Source organism: Convolutriloba macropyga, chromosome 2, assembly GCF_964194025.1.
Source record: "Convolutriloba macropyga chromosome 2, txConMacr16.3, whole genome shotgun sequence".
Taxonomy (NCBI): Eukaryota; Metazoa; Xenacoelomorpha; order Acoela; family Convolutidae; genus Convolutriloba; species Convolutriloba macropyga.
The window spans coordinates 37,283,199-37,304,834 of NC_134469.1; the positions used below are offsets into that span (position 1 = coordinate 37,283,199).

The following is a 21,636-nucleotide window of genomic DNA, read 5'->3' on the forward strand; positions in this document are numbered from 1 at the left end:
CATTGACTAATCAATTTAATTGTGACAGAATAAAAACCGCCAATATTACGAGTGAACATGAAGCAACAACATCTAGTTGGCATGTTTATTGAACACAGATGATATTGATATTCCATAATAAAATTAGTGGCTACTTATGTGGATTGAGCCATTTTTCAATCATTGGTTTGTTCATTATCAAGCTGCTGAGGATTGAGTTCCCGTTCGGGTTCTTCATTATCTTCAGGTGAAGTCGGGTATTCACTGCTGGGCCGGCTGCTACCGTTGGGTGAAGACATTGGGGACGCCGAATTAGCATAATTATCAAGTGAGCCGTCTCGTTGGCGTCTCCTTCTCTCTTCATCGCCCCCTGCTTCGTCATCCTTCCAGTCGCCTTCCATGGCAATATTCACTTCCAGGTCTTCTTGAGAACTTGACTGGTGGTGGTGATGGGAGCTGGATGCATGGTGAAATTGGCCACTTTGATCCATGGACACCATGTGATGGCCACCGATTCCATTCACGTCTTGTGTCACAGACGAAGACGAACAAATTGAGCCATTAGAGTTAGTTGACAACGATGAGGATGTTGAACCGTTCGAATAAAGCGACTCTTCAGTTGAGTGAAAGCTTTGACTCCTGTCTAGGAGTTTCGAGCCAATCTCAGCAAAAGAGAGCTTCCCACTCTCAAAAATGCCGGCGAATAAGGATTTCAGATTACGATTCAGCATTATCCAACGGTCAGTAGCAGTGGGTGCTCCTTCGGGAAAACTTCGTCCCAGGCAATAGCTCATCAGTGCTAAAACACAAATTGTCGTGAAATACACATTAAAATGGTAACTCCAATACTTCCATCTCAATTGAGAGAAGCAATTGCGCGCATAGCTTAAATTACAACAATTTCTAGTCAAAATATTAAAAATTATCAGCTCAAGCCACTCCGGCTACATTACCATTTTAATGACATTTTTTTTTTAAAAAAGTCAAGTTTTTCGAAAACAGCAGAAGATGGCATATCAAAATCCGGAGTAAATAAGACAAATATCTATCCTTTCAAAATCAGATCATTTTCTCGTTCATAGCTAAAATGATCATAAACAGAACAACTAGGACTCACAAAATGCCAGTGTTTTTCTTCAACAAACAAATTCTGGAAATTCAAAATAAACTTCAAAAATAGCAGGACCCTTCTAGCTTCAACGAAATTCCCAAGCACACAAGATCTATTAAAGACACAGCTTCGTTGCATCTGCCGCCTGCCTCCTCTGCCGCCGCAAACGTCGACCAAGAAAACAACTTTAAAGATAAACAAGGAGTCTCGGTAATGTGCGTTTGCACAATATGTTCCGACCCCGCTCATCCACAAGCTCGGCTTAATTGTCTATCAAATGAGGAAGAGATAGAAAACTTCAAAAAATCTCACATATTGATCAAAAATAAATGGTGTATGAATAAAAAAAAATGTACCAACTCAAATCCTTTCGTAAAGTAAATAATGCCACATTAGTGGGACGACGATACCTACCAGTATTAAGACAAGACAAACAAAAAATCAAATAACAGCAAACATTTACATCCAAAACTCAAGGTCTATTTTTTTGAAAAAAAAACTACACAATAACAAAGTCCAAAAAGTGTCAAATAAAACCTAAACTAAACAAAATAGTTTGTTCTTCACCAGAAAAAAACATGGACTCAGTCCACGATGAGACCCGATAACAAGTAGACAAAAAAGAACAAAAAACGACAGTTAAAAACTATGTTTATTTTTTGAAAACCAATAATTTCAAGTAAAGCAAACCATTAGATATCAAGTGAAATCTTTAAATAGGTTTCTGTTCATTCCTACCGCAATGCGAATACTTTGCGACCTGTCATTATCCAGAATAGATTGTAAAAATAAAAAAATTAACGACAAATTCAGACAAAAAAAAGATTCCAATACAATTTTGCAAGAAAACGGGGTCGAAGCCGTTAAAACCAAAATCTAATCCTTAAATAAGAAAACAACTGCACATTTTTTGAACTCCAATAATGATAAGTGACCTCTGAATAATGACTAGGTAACAATTAATGAAAAGAACAAAAAGGGAAAAGTTAAAGAATATATTTATATTTTTCGAAAATAAATCATTTCAAAGACATACGAACATTAGCTAGCAAAGGAAATCAATAAAGAGGTTTCTTCAATTCTCAATTTAAGCCATTGAGATCTGTCACTATTCAAAATATGTCGTACGTCTACAAAAAGAACGATAAAGACAAAAATCAAAATTATATTTCGAAAAACCGGAATCAAAGCCATTAAAACAAAAAACAATGCACTTAAAACCTTAGATAGGTTCAATTGTGCTTTTCTTTAACACCAATAATTTGATATGCGACCCGTAGTTAATTAGACTAGGTAACAAGTAGACATAAAGAACAAATACAACAAGGACTAAGTAACAAGTAGACAAAAAATGCAAATTAAAACATCGAATTTTTTTCAACTATAAAACTTTTGATTGGAAATTCATAACGTTAGCTATCAACAGAAATCATAAAATAAGTTCACTTATTTTTCCGAAGAAAGCTACAACACATTTATTTCTTCAACACCACTAATGGTATGTATATGTGACCTGCAATAAATAGCCCTAGGAAATGAGTACACAAAGATGGGAAAAGGTCGTATCAAAGCCGAAAAACCATTTCAAAAAACTAAAAACCGCAATAAATTTTATGCCATTAAAAAGATGATGCGGCCTGTCCTTGCTGGCTTTCAGCAACAAAAGTTGAACTTGTCATTAGTAAACCTTGATTTGAATTTAGCTGCTCAGTTACTAAGAACATAGCTGGCAGATTGCCAGAAAATAGCCGCAATAAATTCGTAGATCGGCAGTCTAAAAAAACAGTAAAAAAGACAGACCAAAAAAAATCGTCTTTTCATTGAAGGCTGATTTGTTATATTTTGATTAAAAATCTGTATAAGTGATTGCTGCCTCTATTAACTGATCTCAAATAACCTTCATTTAGAGTGACACACACCCATTTGACCTTATCTCTTTGAATTAAAGTAAATAAAAGTCAATTTTAAAGTGAGGAAGTCATTTTTGAGAGTGAGGTAAGTCAAGTGTGACCAAACATTTAATCACGCGCATGAACAAAAAAACTCGCTCCGCTAAGAGCGAAAAATGACTTCACACGCAAAATTCAGTTGAAATTGCATGAACGAATGAACAAAAATTGGCTGTGACGTCATATGGTCGTAACAAAAATCATGACGACGAAATAAAAAAAAAGAGAAGGCCAATAATAGCCCCAGCTATCGCTGTACGGCTATTAATAAAATTAATAAAAAACATGAAATGCAACAATAGTTTCAAAAAGACAGCGACTGATCAAAATCCGAATTATTTTTGGACTGTAAAAACAACGGTTAGACCAAAGCTAGCATTGATAATGTTTTTCTCCATTAAGAACACGTAATTGCTCCGAATATATTGGATAAGGCTAGTTTGACGAAATAGTCAATAAATCAAAAATAACTAATGCATTATGGATAAATATCGAGTTAAATTAGCAAAAAACTGGCAAAATTTAAAATTCAAAAACATTCTCAAAGGAAGCTCAAGTAAAACAAGTCCTCTTCAAAGTTAACAAAGATTGTGTCAACAGTTTTGGCGTGTGCAAATTCGGCTAATTTAAAAGTGGACTTAAGAAGCTTATTTCGTTCCGCTTCTGCTGTAAAAGGCTGAATTTTGAAAAATTTAGCAAATTGTAGCCAAACAGTTCAACAAAACAATTCTATCTTTAGAGTTAAAACCAACAACATTTTCCGTAACAATTTCAACAAATTTTCGTTAAAATTGGGGAAAATGCGTAAAAAAACAGAAAATAAACAAAAAAGAACGAAAATCAGTCAAATGTTCACAAAACTTTAAACCTCGATAAGTTGTGAAAAAAAAATCAAAAATCAGAATTCCTTTTACTTGTATAATCTACGCGGGAGGGCTTTCGAATGATACCACTCACAACCCTCTGCAATGAGAATATCGATCGCCCAAAATTGACTGCACGACAAAAGCCGTTTGAGTATATAGTTCCTCCCCCACTAAAGTTGGTCGGAACAAAAAGTAACAAATTTTGAACCAGAAAATTGCATCGCCACTAATTTCAATCCCCCTGACCAAAAAAAACGCAGACTTGAACTTTTCCAAAAACCCTAGGCGATAATAAGCACAACAATTTTTGTTTAACTGCGAAATCAGCGAACGAAGATACAACAACTCCTCCTAATATAAATCTTATTAAGTTGGCGTCCTGTTGATGTTTATACAAAACTATTTATTGGCTACCGTTGACAGCTTGTATTTTTAACGATTTTGATTTTATTTAATTCTTATATCTATTTTTTATGGTATTTTAGTCTGATCCATTACACTCGAACATTGAACTCTATATTGACCATATATTTTAACTGATGTTTTATGACTTATACGCTATTTTGTCATAAAAATACTGAACGAAACGTGTGGTTCCTGTTCTCTTTTCGTATATTCCTTTTAAAAAAGCCCCATTGATGTGCTCATGTGCTCAAGTGAATACATCTTTTAGTTAATCTTTTCAGTAAGTAGCTAACAATTTTAATAGCTTCAAAACCTCTTGTTAGCGTAAATTGTTTCGTAAGTTTTGATTTTTTTACTGCATTTTTGTTATTGTGTAACTTCATGGCTTGTCTCAACTATGACAGGACACATTGACACCCTAAGGTGTTAAATGTGAATCTATCTAGTGCTTTTTTTAGTTATTAGCTATATGATGTAATGACTTGAAACTATTTCGCTTTTGAAAATCAATGTATTTTTGAACGTTGCCCTTTCTTTCTAATTAATTGCTCCCTCGACTTGTTCCTCTGTCCCATTAAGGAAAGGTCCCATCAGCTTTCTGGTAAACGAGAGGTCAATTTGTTCAGCTTTGTTCAAATTGTTCTGGCAAACGAGAGGTTAATTAGAAAAACGTCTAGTTTACTGCCTATCCTGCCAATTTCGATCAAAGAGACTACAACTTAATTTATTGAAACATCTGTTCATTCCGTTTCCTTTGATTGCATTTCTTTATACGAGCTGAACAGTTCTTTCACAACAACAAGTATACCAAAACAATTCAAGATTTTGACCGTAAATAGCTGAGTATTGACCGGCTGAGCAGTTGACGCGGTCATGTAAGGTATTAAAAAGTGTCTCGTCACACTATGTTTGAAATACTGCCTTTCGTTGTCTCACAATAAGGTTTTCATTCTGTTCTTGAGATTTCAAACTCTTGATTTATTAGGTACAGCAGGAAAAACATTGTTATTGCTATGGAAATTATATCGCCCAGACCAACGCAAAAACAGCCATGCAACCAGAATCCTGCAACCAGAATCCTGTCATCCAACGGAACTGCACCGCAGAAAACCGTCAAAAAACTAGAAAAATTGCATCCAAGAGAAATTAAATGCCTTGAGCAGATGTAAGGTCATAAATTTGATGAAGCATTGAAGCTTTCACAACTTTTAGTCTTCTTCAATTTCATTGTTCCTCGGCCGTCAAAAATGCACCTCGAACGCCTTTTGAATGCAATCAATTGTACAATATCTAATCAATCCCAGTGGTCATTGACACCTACATCCAAGTTAGTGAGCCTAGACAGGAAACGGCAGCTCATAAGCTTGGTCGGACCCACTCATAAGCAGCGCCCAAGAAAATCTCGTGCTCGGCCTTATACTTTAGGTGAAGTGATCCGGTGTCTCTTACGAAGCAGTACAAAAATAACCTTTGAAAAACTAAAAACAAAAGAGGGGACATAGTGGAAATTTATTTGAAACGTTCGTTCAGTTGGTTAGTTCTCAATTTGTTTAAGTAATTGTAGCAAGCATAATATAAAGCCTATTGGTTTTAATCAGAATAGAGTTCTTCGTGAAATGCATTATAGTTAAACTAGTTCAATCAAATTTCAATCGATTTGGGCAAATTGTTAGCTTTTTGCTATAATTTGAAGAATGATTTTAGCTTCAGGAGATCGGAACTGTCCGGTAGTTGTATTTTGGGACCCCTCAACTTCTGAAATTTTGCAGTAAATTGGTTTTCTTCTTGAGCGGCTCCCGTCTTGTCAGAACTGTTTTCAATATATTGGCGTGATCTGCGGTGAATTGATAGAACAGCCGTGTTCACCGTCTGAACTCGAGCCTTGAAACCAGAGCTCAATGTCTCCATTTCATCGATACTAGCCTGATTTCGGACGCCTGAGAGTTTCATCTCCCTCAAATATCCCAGCTTCGCACTCAGAATCAGCTTTCTCAATCGCGGCACCGACTGCAGCTCTTCCTCGGCAAACATTTTGTGTTTCATCATTTGTCTTTCCCTAATCCAAGCAGTTATTCTGTATACACTTGGAATGAGGTTGAAGGGCGGTGGCATAAAGTTTCCATGGCCAATGAATTGGCTCATCAATTTAGTTCTTTCAAACTTGAACATTATAAGCTCCCTTCTGCTTGCAGACATTACAGCAAAAATAACCAGAGAAGTGATCATATTTAGGCGTACAATGACACCCACGAAAACATAGCTTGTGTACAGCAACATCGCCGTCCATTCCTGCGGATTTTCGTATGACGGAAAAATTTCGATGATGTAAGCATGTGCGTTGAACATGCCGAAAAAATATGTAACGAACACTCGAATGAAATCTTGGTAGTCGATCAACTCTTGCACACTTGATTTGACCATATTTGTCGGACACGGAATGTTGATATGTTCCGAGAACTGGTAACTTCCATTTGGTAGTAGGACGCAGCTTTGGATGTAGTCTCTGTAAGTTCTCCAAAGGACACCATTTGATGCTACTGAGAAAGACACAGCAATAGCGATGAAGATTAGTAAAAAAGCCATGCTAGCTTTGAATGCTTCAACGAGCAAGATTTGTTGTTTGCCCACAATTTGAGTGACTCTGAGTAGCTTGTAGAGTCTGTAGAAAAGCAAGAGGAGTCCCAGAGAGCGCAAGGCACTCGACACTTCAAGCGGGTGATATGTTTCAACTGAGTTCAGTTCTCTGGGACTGTATCCATTAACAGCAACGAAACTATTCTTCAGGACCGCAGCACTAAGGAGGCAAATATTGAGCAGAATATTCAGAACATTGATCCAATCCGAGCAATAGTCCTCAAAAGAAGCAGACCAAATTGTTAAAAATTCTCGATATACATTGCCCAAAATCCACACAGAAACAACCGCGTCCGCTATGTACTCACTAGTGCTGTTAGAAAACGTTTCTTCGTACAGGTCTTGGCCCGATTGCAATAGAAAGGCTCTATACAACAGGGGGTTATTTATAAACTGCTCTTTTTGCTCCTCGGAGTAGTCCACATTGAACAGTATGCATTCTTGTTGGTTCAGTGAGGTAAGCTCAGATAGGCAGTTGCGTCCAGCAGCAAGCACAGGCCATCTGTCCATCGGAAATATGGCAGTATGAAAACTGGTACTCACAATAAGAATACACACCACCACATAAATTGTGAAGTTGACAATGAAACGCATGAACGGCATTTCCATCCATGACTTGACAAACTTTCCAGAAGGCGAGTCACTCGCGGGGAAGATCAAATACAGCAATATCCACAGTGGGGACAATAAAACAAGAGCAGCAACGTAGATCATCTTCTGGATCAAATTGGCTCCTTCAAAGTCATTAAGTGCAATAGGACCACTGTAGAATTTCCTTTTCACCAATTTCTGCACACTTCCGTTGGCAACTAATGCTTGGTGGTTGTTGACCAAAGCATAGTTCAGCCGTTCCATGTACTCCCCAGGCGCGACCACATTGATATCTACCATTGTCATTTGTTTCATAAACAATTCCAAATCGTCAAATGTCGAGGCCTGTTTCACAAAATCAGCCGCAAACTTGTCACATTTCTCCTTTATCATCAGAAGGTCGTCTTTGGCCACATCCAACTGTGCCGCCATCTTCTCACACGTTTCCGCAATTTTGAATGCCATCATGACAGGGTCTTCGTTCATAACACACAGGTACATTGGCTTTGAAACAGCCACCAGAGTGCGGTAGATAGAGTCAAACCGAATTATGTTGTGCAGCTCACCGGGGTTGAACTTGGGTAACTCCAATGGTTTTGCTCCTCGCGCGAACAGAAACCTCAGCATTGACTCATTTTCCATAAGAGCAGCTTTCATCACGGGCATCATACCTGGTCTGCACACAGTTCCCGCCAGAATTTTCCTGTCCAGCAATTCTGGTTTCCAAGTTATCAAATAGTCTACGCATTCTTTGTAGTCCACTTCAACAGCGATTACTAACTCTTCTTTAACTTTGAAACTTTTTTCTTCGATTAAATACTTGATCACTTTCATCAGGCGCCCTTTCACTGCTCTTCCCAACAAAGAATAACCGTGATAGTCCCTGAAGTGTATGTCGAATTGAAAGCCGTCTACTTTGGAAGTCCTCTCTATCAAGTCTTGCAAACTTTCTTTTGCATTGGGGCTCTTCAAAGCATCCATCATTTGCGTCTGCAGCGCCTCCAAGAAGGCCTGCTCATCACCCTCGTCCTCGTCCATTAAATTGCCGAGTCTATCCGCCATTTTGAACTTAATTCACTCTTATCATGCGATAGTCACTGTCCACCAGACGTTGTTCACTTTAATGGTTAATTGTGAACGAGCATTGATAAAATCAAATACGTTCCAAAACTATAATTAAGAATGCGCATTACATTACAACCGTTACTTCATTTTTTGATGATAATGAAGCAGCATAAAATAACTACAGACGCCATGTCATTATTTTTTCTTAGATCAACGAGAACTCTTGACATGTGCCTATGCGTGTCTATCTGCTGACGAAACTACGAAATCAAAAGAAAACTGTAAATTTTTATATACCAGGAGTCGTACTTGTGTGCATCATTTCGTCTATTTAATGAGCTTTCTTTATGCTCAGAATCTCCGACACAAATGAGCCAATTTATCAGTAATTCAATTCTCTCGTACCTCAAAATGCAAATCATAGTGCTCGCAAAATGAATACAATCTATTGAATTTCTGCGCCACGGTTCGGCGGTTAACTAAAAACAGACTCTACAGACACAGCACTAGTAGTTTAAAAATGTTTAAAATTAGACTTTAAAAACATTTTACGTTCATTTGATTGATTCTTTGTCACGAATATCTAACATACAAAGATTTTCGGAAACAAAATTCACAACGCAAAATTTGATAACTTGAGCGAAGAAAATTTATCAGGATTTAGTTCCCAGAACAATCGTATCTGCTTTTGAAAATGAACCATGGCGCAATGGGGAAAGGGAAGTCCAAAAATCTCCACATAGAATTGATCTTACCACCATGAATTTGTCTTCGTGACCTAGACTAGCAAGGCTCTTAGAGAACTAATCAGCAACTTAATGCGCTCGCGATTACCCAGTTCATCCCGTTTCAATTAGAAGACAAATCGCATTAAAAAGACCAAGGGGACTAAAAGTAATTTGTACAAGCTTTAACAAACATTAAGTTGCAACATTAGGGCGATAAATCCTTAGACAATGAAAAAAGGTTCACTGATCTAAAACAAAAACGTCAACAAACAGCAAACCAAAAGAGAACCGATTTGAAGATTCACGTAAATGAATATCTAGTAATAACAATAGAACACAGCCACCGAATGCACCCAGAACAGTACACTCAAGGGCTTATTCGAAGTTATAATTATTGCATATTCAAACATTTTAGACCACAATCATGAAGCTCCAGAAAATCGATATTAAGATAAATGCCAAGCTGACGGTTAAAACTCTGTCTCAAATTGAAGATTTAATTTTTAAAAATCTAAGTACATAACTTAAAATCAGAACTGAAATACAAAAAGTTTTATCAATGAAATACAAATTGATGAATTTCCAAAAGAAGCTGCAGAATCTCAACGAATTACAAAATTTTGCAAGACCTGATATCTGAAATGACCTGCAGCCATTCATTTCGAACTCTAGAAAAAAGAAGTAAAAATTAGAAATTTTTTGGAAACAATGTCTTCAAAAGAGGTTCCCATTCTCCGCTAAATCTCACATTTCTATGATCAGAAAAAAATTATAAGCGCAAAAGGAAATAGAAGAAACTCCCAGTTATACATATCGCAAACAAAAATAGGAATATAAATCTGGCAAGCCTATAGTTACTTTTAAAAAATCGGTTGCAATTTTAGTTTCAATTTTTTTTCGCAACTAAAACCACTCCAACCTCGTCAAAACAATATTAACTAGAAAAACAAAATAGAGAGATTGAAACTTACAGCCAAACACTAGATTATTTTAAATAACATTGAAACTATTTCTATAAGAAAACTAGCAAGAGGGCTCGTGCGAGACTGTGCAGAGCACAGAAGTTCCAACACACAATTCAAGTTTGGCAAAAAAATGTCACTGTTCTGAGAGGAAAAGATCTTAACTATCAGCTCCATAACTTATTGCTGCCTCTATTAGCTGATCTCAAATATCCTTCATTTAGAGTGACACACACCCATTTGACCTTATCTCTTTGAATTAAAGAAAATAAAAGTCAATTTCAAAGTGAGGAAGTCATTTCTCAAGAAATTGTATATCCTACTGTTCTTGTCTCAAGTATCCCCCATTCAGTCAATACTGTGAAATTTCCGTTGAATCAATTTTCCGTTAAAAGAGAAGACATGACCTTAAAGTTTGTCCTATGTTCTCTCAGAAATGTACAAAAATAATTAATGTTTTGAAAAACTTCAAATAGTCAATGCTATAGGCCCTTTTAGGCAAATAAAGAATGTCAGTGGAACAAGAACTCACTGAAAAGTATTTAATAATTTCCAAATCCAATTTAAAAATGGAAAAGAAAAAAGGAGAAGTTGAATAATTTTTTTTTCGTTTTGCTTCTTATAAATTTTTAGCATCTTATAATTTTTTAACTATCAGAACCATAAAGTGCAAATTGAAGCAGCTTTTTGGATGAAACTTGAGTGAGACTAACGTGAGAACTGTAAAATTACGAATATTCGTTTTGATATACCTTAACCACGTCGTGTCAACTATTTTACAGCTTTTCATAAAACAATGTTCAAGGCGAACAATCAGTGGCAAAGTTTAGCTTAAACAAACACAGAGTAATTTGAAAAACAAATTGCAGAGACCACTCTACATGACAGAAATAGCAAATAATTAACTGACTGAACATGATCATGATGAAGTCACACAGAGAAACAAATAAATTGAATAAATTTATTAAAAAAAAGATTTTCAATGTTCTGATTGTTCTTTCTTAAGATATGACCGACTGATGTAATCCTTACCAATCGATTCACTCGAAAAAAAATCATCGAACAAGAGACAATCTAGAGTTAGTAGTTGAATACTATGTCAAATTTTCTTTGTTTTTCAGAAATGTTAAATTCAAATTCAATTTTTTTCATGAGTCCTGTATTCGTGCAATTATCACATTTAAATCGAACCAAACTAATAGTTATTTGTCAAATAACCTAAAATGGTGGATTCTGTATTTATACAATTCAACTAATTATGGTGCAATAATGAATTTTAGTCAACCAAATCCAAGAATCCGAAAATTGACAAACATAGCTGGCAGATTGCCAGAAAATAGCCGCAATAGATTCGTAGATCGGCAGTCTAAAAAAACAGTAAAGACAGACCAAAAAATTCGTCTTTTCATTGAAGGCTGATCTGTTATATTTAGATTAAAAATCTGTATAAGTTATTGCTGCCTCTATTAGCTGATCTCAAATAACCTTCATTTAGAGTGACACACACCCATTTGACCTTATCTCTTTGAATTAAAGTAAATAAAAGTCAATTTCAAAGTGAAGAAGTCATTTTTGAGAGTGAGGTAAGTCAAGTGTAACTAAAAATTTAATTACGCGCATGAACAAAAAAACTCGCTCCACTAAGAGCGAAAAATGACGTCGCACGCAAAATTCAGTTGAAATTGCATGAACGAATGAACAAAAAGTGGCTGTGACGTTATATGCTCGAAACAAAAATCATGACGACGAAATTAAAAAACCAAAAGAAGGCCAATAATAGCCCCAGCTATCGCTGTGCGGCTATTAAAAGGAAAAAATGCAATTAAAATATTTTTTCTTCTCAAAGCATAGATTTGTTCTTGTTGCAAATTTCCCACATCTAATCATTTCAACTAAATTTTCAGCATTATCAAACGCTTAATTACCTGAAGGATTTGTTTTTGGCTCGCATTATGCAAGAAATTTAAAAAATAGAAAATTAAAAAAAATCGTTCAGTTAATTAAAGTCAGACCAACAGCAGAGCGCAAACATACATCAAAGTCCATTCAATTTTCTGAATTCAATTTTGTTGAAAAGGTCTTTTCTCCTCTTTGGTTGATAATTCTGTTCCTGTTTTGCATGTCCTTTGAATAATTATTTTTAATTTTGATAGCAAAAAAACAAAACCAGGGAGACAGGGTTGGACTTCACAGCGTAAAGTTGCCCACAAAACATCAGAAAATTTTTTAACCTTTCTAAGAATTTTCCCAAAATTGAGTTTTATACTTAAAATTGAGTTTTCATTTGAAGCTTAAATATGCTGGTATTTGGTTCGTGTTCGTTGTCGGCTAAAACAACTTGTCAATGCAAAGTTGGTGGGGATAATTTTGAAAGTCATGGGAATCATCAGGAAAGAAAGACCATAAAATGAAAAACAACTCATTTTTTCTCAAGAAATTGTATATCCTACAGTTCTTGTCTCAAGTATCCCTCATATATTCAATACTAAGAAATTTCCGTTAAATCAATTTTCCATTAAAAGAAGACACGACCTTACATTTTGTCCTACGTTCTCCCAGAAATGTACAAAATTAATTAATGTTTTAAAAAACTTCAAATAGTCAATGCCATAGGCCCTTTAAGGCAAATAAAAAATGTCAGTGGAACAAGAACTCACTGAAAAGTATTTAATAATTTCCAAATCCAATTTAAAAATGGAAAAGAAAAAGGATGAAGTTGAATGTTTTTTTTTCGTTTTGCTTCTTATAAATTTTTAGCATCTTATAAATTTTTAACTATCAGAACCATAAAGTGCAAATTGAAGCAACTTTTTGGATGAAACTTGAGTGAGACTAACTTGAGAACTGTAAAATTACGAATATTCGTTTTGATATACCTTAACCACGTCGTGTCAACTAGTTTACAGCTCTTCATAAAACAATGTTCAAGGCGAACAATCAGTGGCAAACAAAGTTTTGCTTAAACAAACACAGAGTAATTTGAAAAACAAATTGCAGAGACCACTCTACATGACTGAAATAGCAAATAATTAACTGACTGAACATGATCATGATGAATTCACACAGAGAAACAAATAATTTGAACAAATTTATTTAAAAAAAGATTTTCAATGTTCTGATTGTTCTTTCTTAAGATATGCCCGTCTGATGTAATCCATACCAATCAATTCACTCGAAAAAAAATCATCGAACAGGAGACAATCTGGAGTTAGTAGTTGAATACTATGTCAAATTTTCTTTGTTTTTCAGAAAAGTTGAATTCAAATTCAACTTTTTTCATGAGTCCTGTATTCGTGCAATTATCACATTTAAATCGAACCAAACTAATAGTTATTTGTCAAATAACCTAAAATGGTGGATTCTGTATTTATACAATTCAACCAATTATGGTGCAATAATGAATTTTTTTAGTCAACCAAATCCAAGAATCCGAAAATTGACAAACATAGCTGGCTGATTGCCAGAAAATAGCCGCAATAGATTCGTAGATCGGCAGTCTAAAAAAACCGTAAAAAAGACAGACCAAAAAATTCGTCTTTTCACTGAAGGTTGATCTGTTATATTCTGATTAAAAATCTGTATAAGTTATTGCTGCCTCTATTAGCTGATCTCAAATAACCTTCATTTAGAGTGACACACACCCATTTGACCTTATCTCTTTGAATTAAAGTAAATAAAAGTCAATTTCAAAGTGAGGAAGTCATTTTTGAGAGTGAGGTAAGTCAAGTGTGACTAATAATTTAATTACGCGCATAAAAAAAACTCGCTCCACTAAGAGCGAAAAATGACTTCACACGCAAAATTCAGTTGAAATTGCATGAACGATTGAACAAAAAGTGGCTGTGACGTCATATGCTCGTAACGAAAAACATGAAAACGAAATAAAAAAACCAAGAGAAGGCCAATAATAGCCCCAGCTATCGCTGTGCGGCTATTAAAAGGAAAAAATGCTACTAAAATATATTTTTTTCTCAAAGCATAGATTTGTTCTTGTTGCAAATTTCCCATATCTAATCATTTCAACTAAATTTTCAGCATTATCAAACGCTTAATTACCTGAAGGATTTGATTTTGGCTCGCATTATGCAAGAAATTTAAAAAATAGAAAATTAAAAAAAATCGTGCAGTTAATTAAAGTCAGACCAACTGCAGAGCGCAAGCATACATCAAAGTCCATTCAATTTTCTGAATTCAATTTTGTTGAAAGAGGTCTTTTCTCCTCTTTGGTTGATAATTCTGTTCCTGTTTTGCATGTCCTTTGAATAATTATTTTTAATTTTGATAGCAAAAAAACAAAACCAGGGAGACAGGGTTGGACTTCACAGCGTAAAGCTGCCCACAAAACATCAGAAAATTTTTTAACCTTTCTAAGAATTTTCCCAAAATTGAGTTTAAAACTTAAAATTGAGTTTTCATTTGAAGCTTAAATATGCTGGTATTTGGTTCGTGTTCGTTGTCGGCTAAAACAACTTGTCAACGCAAAGTTGGTGGGGATAATTTTGAAAGTCATGGGAATCATCAGGAAAAAAAGACCATAAAATGAAAAACAACTCAATTTTTCTCAAGAAATGGTATATCCTACAGTTCTTGTCTCAAGTATCCCTCATATAGTCAATACTAAGAAATTTCCATTATATCAATTTTCCATTAAAAGAGAAGACATGACCTTAAAGTTTGTCCTACGTTCTCCCAGAAATGTACAAAATTAATTAATGTTTTAAAAAACTTCAAATAGTCAATGCTATAGGCTCTTTAAGGCAAACAAAAAATGTCAGTGGAACAAGAACTCACTGAAAAGTATTTAAAAATTTCCAAATCCAATTTAAAAATGGAAAAGAAAAATGAAGAGAAGTTGAATGTTTTTCTTTTCGTTTTGCTTCTTATAAATTTTTAGCATCTTATAAATTTTTAACTATCAGAACCATAAAGTGCAAATTGAAGCAACTTTTTGGATGAAACTTGAGTGAGACTAACTTGAGAACTGTAAAATTACGAATATTCGTTTTGATATACCTTAACCACGTCGTGTCAACTAGTTTACAGCTTTTCATAAAACAATGTTCAAGGCGAACAATCAGTGGCAAACAAAGTTTAGCTTAAACAAACACAGAGTAATTTGAAAAACAAATTGCAGAGACCACTCTACATGACAGAAATAGCAAATAATTAACTGACTGAACATGATCATGATGAAATCACACAGAGAAACAAATAATTTGAACAAATTTATTTAAAAAAAGATTTTCAATGTTCTGATTGTTCTTTCTTAAGATATGCCCGTCTGATGTAATCCTTACCAATCAATTCACTCGAAAAAAAAATCATCGAACAAGAGACAATCTGGAGTTAGTAATTGAATACTATGTCAAATTTTCTTTGTTTTTCAGAAAAGTTGAATTCAAATTCAATTTTTTTCATGAGTCCTGTATTCGTGCAATTATCACATTTAAATCGAACCAAACTAATAGTTATTTGTCAAATAACCTAAAATGGTGGATTCTGTATTTATACAATTCAACTAATTATGGTGCAATAATGAATTTTTTAGTCAACCAAATCCAAGAATCCAAAAATTGACAAACATAGCTGGCAGATTGCCAGAAAATAGCCGCAATAGATTCGTAGATCGGCAGTCTAAAAAAACAGTAAAAAAGACAGACCAAAAAATTCGTCTTTTCATTGAAGGCTGATCTGTTATATTTTGATTAAAAATCTGTATAAGTTATTGCTGCCTCTATTAGCTGATCTCAAATAACCTTCATTTAGAGTGACACACACCCATTTGACCTTATCTCTTTGAATTAAAGTAAAAAAAAGGTAAATTTCAAAGTGAGGAAGTCATTTTTGGGAGTGAGGTAAGTCAAGTGTGACTAAAAACTTAATTACGCGCAGGAAAAACAAAAACTCGCTCCACTAAGAGCGAAAAATGACGTCACACGCAATATTCAGTTGAAATTGCATGAACGAATGAACAAAAAGTGGCTGTGACGTCATATGCTCGTAAACAAAAATCAAGACGACGAAACAAAAAAACCAAGAGAAGGCCAATAATAGCCCCAGCTATCGCTGTGCGGCTATTAAAAGGAAAAAAAGCAACTAAAATATATTTTTTTCTCAAAGCATAGATTTGTTCTTGTTGCAAAATTCCCATATCTAATCATTTCAACTAAATTTTCAGCATTATCAAACGCTTAATTACCTGAAGGATTTGATTTTGGCTCGCATTGTGCAAGAAATTTAAAAAATAGAAAATTAAAAAAAATCGTGCTGTTAATTAAAGTCAGACCAACAGCAGAGCGCAAGCATACATCAAAGTCCATTCAATTTTCTGAATTCAATTTTGTTGAAAAAGGTCTTTTCTCCTCTTTGGTTGATAATTCTGTTCCTGTTTTGCATGTCCTTTGAATATTTATTTTTAATTTTGATAGCAAAAAAACAAAACCAGGGAGACAGGGTTGGACTTCAAAGCGTAAAGTTGCCCACAAAACATCAGAAAATTTTTTAACCTTTCTAAGAATTTTCCCAAAATTGAGTTTTATACTTAAAATTGAGTTTTCATTTGAAGCTTAAATATGCTGGTATTTGGTTCGTGTTCGTTGTCGGCTAAAACAACTTGTCAATGCAAAGTTGGTGGGGATAATTTTGAAAGTCATGGGAATCATCAGGAAAAAAAGACCATAAAATGAAAAACAACTCATTTTTTCTCAAGAAATTGTATATCCTACAGTTCTTGTCTCAATTATCCCCCATATAGTCAATACTAAGAAATTTCCGTTAAATCAATTTTCCATTAAAAGAGAAGACATGACCTTAAAGTTTGTCCTACGTTCTCCCAGAAATGTACAAAATTAATTAATGTTTTAAAAAACTTCAAATAGTCAATGCTATAGGCCCTTTTAGGCAAACAAAAAAAGTCAGTGGAACAAGAACTCACTGAAAAGTATTTAATAATTTCCATTTACAAATCCAATTTATAAATGGAAAAAAAGGAAGAGAAGTTGAATGTTTTTTTTCGTTTCGCTTCTTATAAAATTTTAGCATCTATTGTAAAATATTTCCGATCACCCTGTTTTATTAACTTTTCTAGTTTGTCTTGGTTTTAACAAATTTATTTATATACAAAAATTTAAAAACTGCTCTCGACAAAAGAGAAAAAGCCATTGATACGTCCAAGAAACTTTTTTTTCTATTGTTTGCTTGTTTTTATTAAAAAGTTAACTATTCCCTGTTTAAATTAAACATTTTCTGTAATCAAATTCTAATTTGAAAAAACAATTAAAACATAGTTGGCACATTGCCAGAAAATAGCCGTAATAGCTTTGTAGATCTGCAGTCTCAAAAAGAAAGTAAAAGAAACAGACCAAAAATTCCTTTCTATTAAATGCTGAGATGTTATATTTTTCATTAAGAAATTGTTTATCCTAAAGCTACTTCTATTCACTGCTCTCAAATAACCTTCGATTAGAGTGACACACTCACTTGACCTTATCACTTTGAATTAAAGTGAAGAAAGAAGTCAATTTTAGAGCGAGGAAGTCATTTTTGAGAGTGACGTAAAAATCAAAGTGGAATTGCAGCATGTGAACAAAAAACCACTTGCGAGAAAGCGATTTTTTCTTCAAACACCGTTTTCTCACTCTATTTTAAAATTAGAGCAAAAAAATTTCACCCCGCAAAACCACTCGCTTTTTCGCTCCATTTCCTGTTTCCGCGTGACCAAAATCACTACTCCAATTTGACTTCAAAAATCCTGAAAATGTGTGAACAGCTCCCCAATACAATTCAAATTCTTTGAATTAGAAAAAACTAAGAGAAAACCAATAATAGTTTCAGCTATCGCTTCGCGGCTATTAAATATAATCATAGCTGGCACTTTGCGAGATCGTATATGCGATAGCTTCGAACGCAACCGAAAATTCTTTACCTTTTATGATGGCGGAAATGTTCTCATTTAGGAAACCGCGCAACTGAATGCGGCTCTATTAGTTGGTCTTAACGCATTTTCTATTAGAGTGACATACTATAACCTATTCCCATTGGAAAATAATAAGGAAAATCATTTTGAAAAAGAGGATATCAATTTTGAGAGTGCGGTGTGTCACATGAGATCAAAAACTTAATCACGCAAAAGAAAAAAACTACCCGGGGAACTCAGAGTAAAAAATAACGTCACTCGTGAAATTCATTCGAAATTGTATGAATTAATAAACAGACAGCAGGTTTGAAGTGATCGTGACGTCAAATGGTTGCAACAAAAATCTTGACAAAATAAAGAACACTGAAGATTCCTGGCATTCATAGCTTCAGAACTAGAACTGTAAAGCTAAAATCGGTGCAATAATACATCATCAGGCTCAAAACAGGTTTAGTTGACCACATTAACTTAGAAAACACCAAGTTTGAAAATAATTGAACTAAAAAATGCAAAAGCCATGGTTATGCTGTCTAATTTTTTGACACACAAAATTTCAAAATCAATTCATTCATTTCAGAAACAATTTAAAGTTTACGCCAAAACTGGGTGGGGGCTCAAGGGTAATAATAAAATAATAAATGGCCATAAATATAATGACCATTTTATCTTCAAAATGACTTTTTCACCAAGAACATAAGCGTAAGTTCCCAATCACTATTATATATTAGAAACTAAGCAATTAAAGTCCAATATTAGAAAACAAAAGCCAACGCTGGAAGACAGAAGTCAAGTTCAGAAATAAAGATCCCAACCAACTTTTAAGAAAAACCAACTTTAAAGATCCAACTGGTTCTCGTCGACTTATGCAAATGATAGACAAATTAGCCAAGTTTTAAACCAATGGTGAACAGCTAACTAACTAGATTGGATGATTTCTTCCGCTCTGTTGAATCTGTTTTGGTAGATTGGAGTTGCATCTAAAAAGCGACATGCTGAGTTGAGAGCCAGCCCTAGCAACAGAGCCATTTCGGTGAAATCTAAACTCATGTTGTGACAATAATTGAGCCAGAAGCCAAAGAAACGTCTCACATCGTTTGAGGGCACGTCAGAAGACTTTGCCTCGTAATAATTGGGTGATCCCTGAAATGAAAAAAAAATAAACATGCCTTTACAGAATGAATAACCATGACTCAAAATGCAATTTCAGTTTCCTGCAAAATTACTGTTGATGCAAATAGATGCATGAAAAAAAACGAAATCCAGACACTTTTTTTGTCTTTTTCACAATCAACGCTACTTCTGTCCACTACTGCATAAAAATCAGGACAAGAAAATTAATTAACAGAATTTGCAGTCCTAAAGAATCGAATTTCAATCGAATAAGCTCGTTTTCTACTTTTGGATTACATCAAAACAGTTTCAGATGTTAAAAAATACAAAATAAAGAACGTACGAGTAAACTTCAGACTGGAATACTTATATTCAACATTAAAAGCTCTACATTAAAAATGAAAGTTCGCCTGCAGAGCTACAGCTCACAATATGAAAATAGGGCCACAAATTGTGTTAATAGCAAGTTGAACAGATTTGAGTTCTAACAGATATTTTTTGTCTTCAAGTCTTCGTGAGCAGTGGTTTTATGAAGTTGGGCAACACAGAAATATATAAATGTAACAAGGCTTCCGATAATTTTTCCAAAAAGCGATCCTTGGGGGGCTTTAAGGATTTTTACAGAAAGTTTTTCAAAGTATTTTACTAATCTTTTACCACACAGGAGTTTCAAAGCATTTTTTTAAATGTAAACATAGCCCGCAGATTGCTGCGAAAGAAATAGACTTGCCGTATAATAGAGATAAAAACAGTATCATATCGACGAAGTTATCGACACCGCTCAAAAAAATATGTAAAAACATTCAGCAAAACAATAAAAAAGCTTGTTAAAATTCATTCCGCATAAACCTTTTCATGGCGGACCATTATTACACATATGAGTTCCTTTGACCTTAAACTAATCCAAATTAAACTTAACTTTTAAAGTGCAAAAGTCACTTCATTGAGTGAGTCACGTATGATCAAAACCTAATCACGCAAATGACCTAAAAACTTTTACGAGAGAAGGTGAAGAATGACGTCACGCGTGCAAACGCCGTTAGTGAGAGGAAGAAGTAATTCAGAAAATTTGACTTTTACAGCTTTGCTGTGTGAATAAATGTAAAACAAAAAAAGAGCGTCAGACGACAAACAAAAAACATAGCAGGATAAGTCCTCACCAACAGTTCAACAAATTTTCATTGACTAAACAAAAACTAGACCTATAATGGACTATGAATGGATTGGAAAATCCATTTAGCAAAATAGATAAAAAATTGAAAAAAAACAGTAATAATTGATGTCAAAATGACGCAGGTGAACAAAAAAAGCACAAGCGAGAATGCGAATTTTTGCTCAAACACCATTTTCTCAATCTACTTCGAGTGAAAAAATTTTAGGCCCCAAAACCACTCTTTTTGGCTCCACTTCCTGTTTCGGCGTGACCAAAATCACTACCCCAATAGGACTTCAAAATCATGAAACTCTGTGAACAGATCTAAAAAAAAGACAGCGCCCCAAAACAATTCAAACTCTTTGAACTGTAAAAAAAACCAAGAGCACCGCAATATAGTTCCGTTCAGCTTACAGCTATAAATGCAAGTGTGAAAATGTTAGTTTTACAAAAAGAAAAATGTTGGTTTTCATTAGCAGCAAAACTGCAGTCAAATATTCCCTGTCAATATGATGCACTCTGACTTGATGACCAAGCTTCAACAATTTTTCCATTTCTCATTTTAGCAATTTTGAGCTTGACCTCATTTACTAATTAGGGATTTGCTGAATAAGCCCGTATTCCATATAAACAGTGAGACAGGCAAGTCCAAAGTCAAGCGTGACAACCGCTATTTGCGTAAAACAAGCAAGTGAACGATATTTAAAGCAAACTAAAACAACATTGCAGAGTTAGATCAAGTTCTGAACTGCAGTTGAAAGAACTCGTTGACTGAACAAGAGACGAGACCTAGAATTGAACTAAAACCAAAAAAAACATGGAGTGATAAAATAAAACCGCTCAGTTTGCATAATAATATCTGAAAAATATAAAGGAATAAAGGAATGTTTTATTCTTTGTTAGAAAATAATGATCTACTTAAATTTTTATAAAATATTTAAAGAGGTACGTACAGGCAGTTACAAGAGAAAAATTTACATAAGTCAAAACAATGCAAATTTCCAGAACAGTCGCAGAACGGACTTTTTAAAATTTCATTAAATTGACTGGCAGAAAAATCAGTCACAATATCTCCAATTTTATTGAAATATCAATACGTTGAAAATTCCTAGGACAAAATTGGCGAAGAGTCAAAAAGTGTGTGTGTGTGTGTGGTGGTGGGGGGGGG

The 21,636-nt window shown here is 34.5% G+C and overlaps 1 protein-coding gene across 1 annotated transcript in view; it reads right to left on the reverse strand.

The window, feature by feature from the left end:
• Window positions 1-21,636, reverse strand: part of LOC142335260 (uncharacterized) — a 30,911-nt gene continuing 9,275 nt past the window's right edge. Inside the window, exons 3-4 of the mRNA XM_075383682.1 lie at window positions 19,126-19,345; window positions 1-778 (exon numbers count right to left, since the gene is read on the reverse strand). Of these exons, the coding sequence (XP_075239797.1) occupies window positions 156-778; window positions 19,126-19,345 (843 nt within the window). The 3' untranslated portion in view covers window positions 1-155. The remainder of the gene's footprint in view (window positions 779-19,125; window positions 19,346-21,636) is intronic.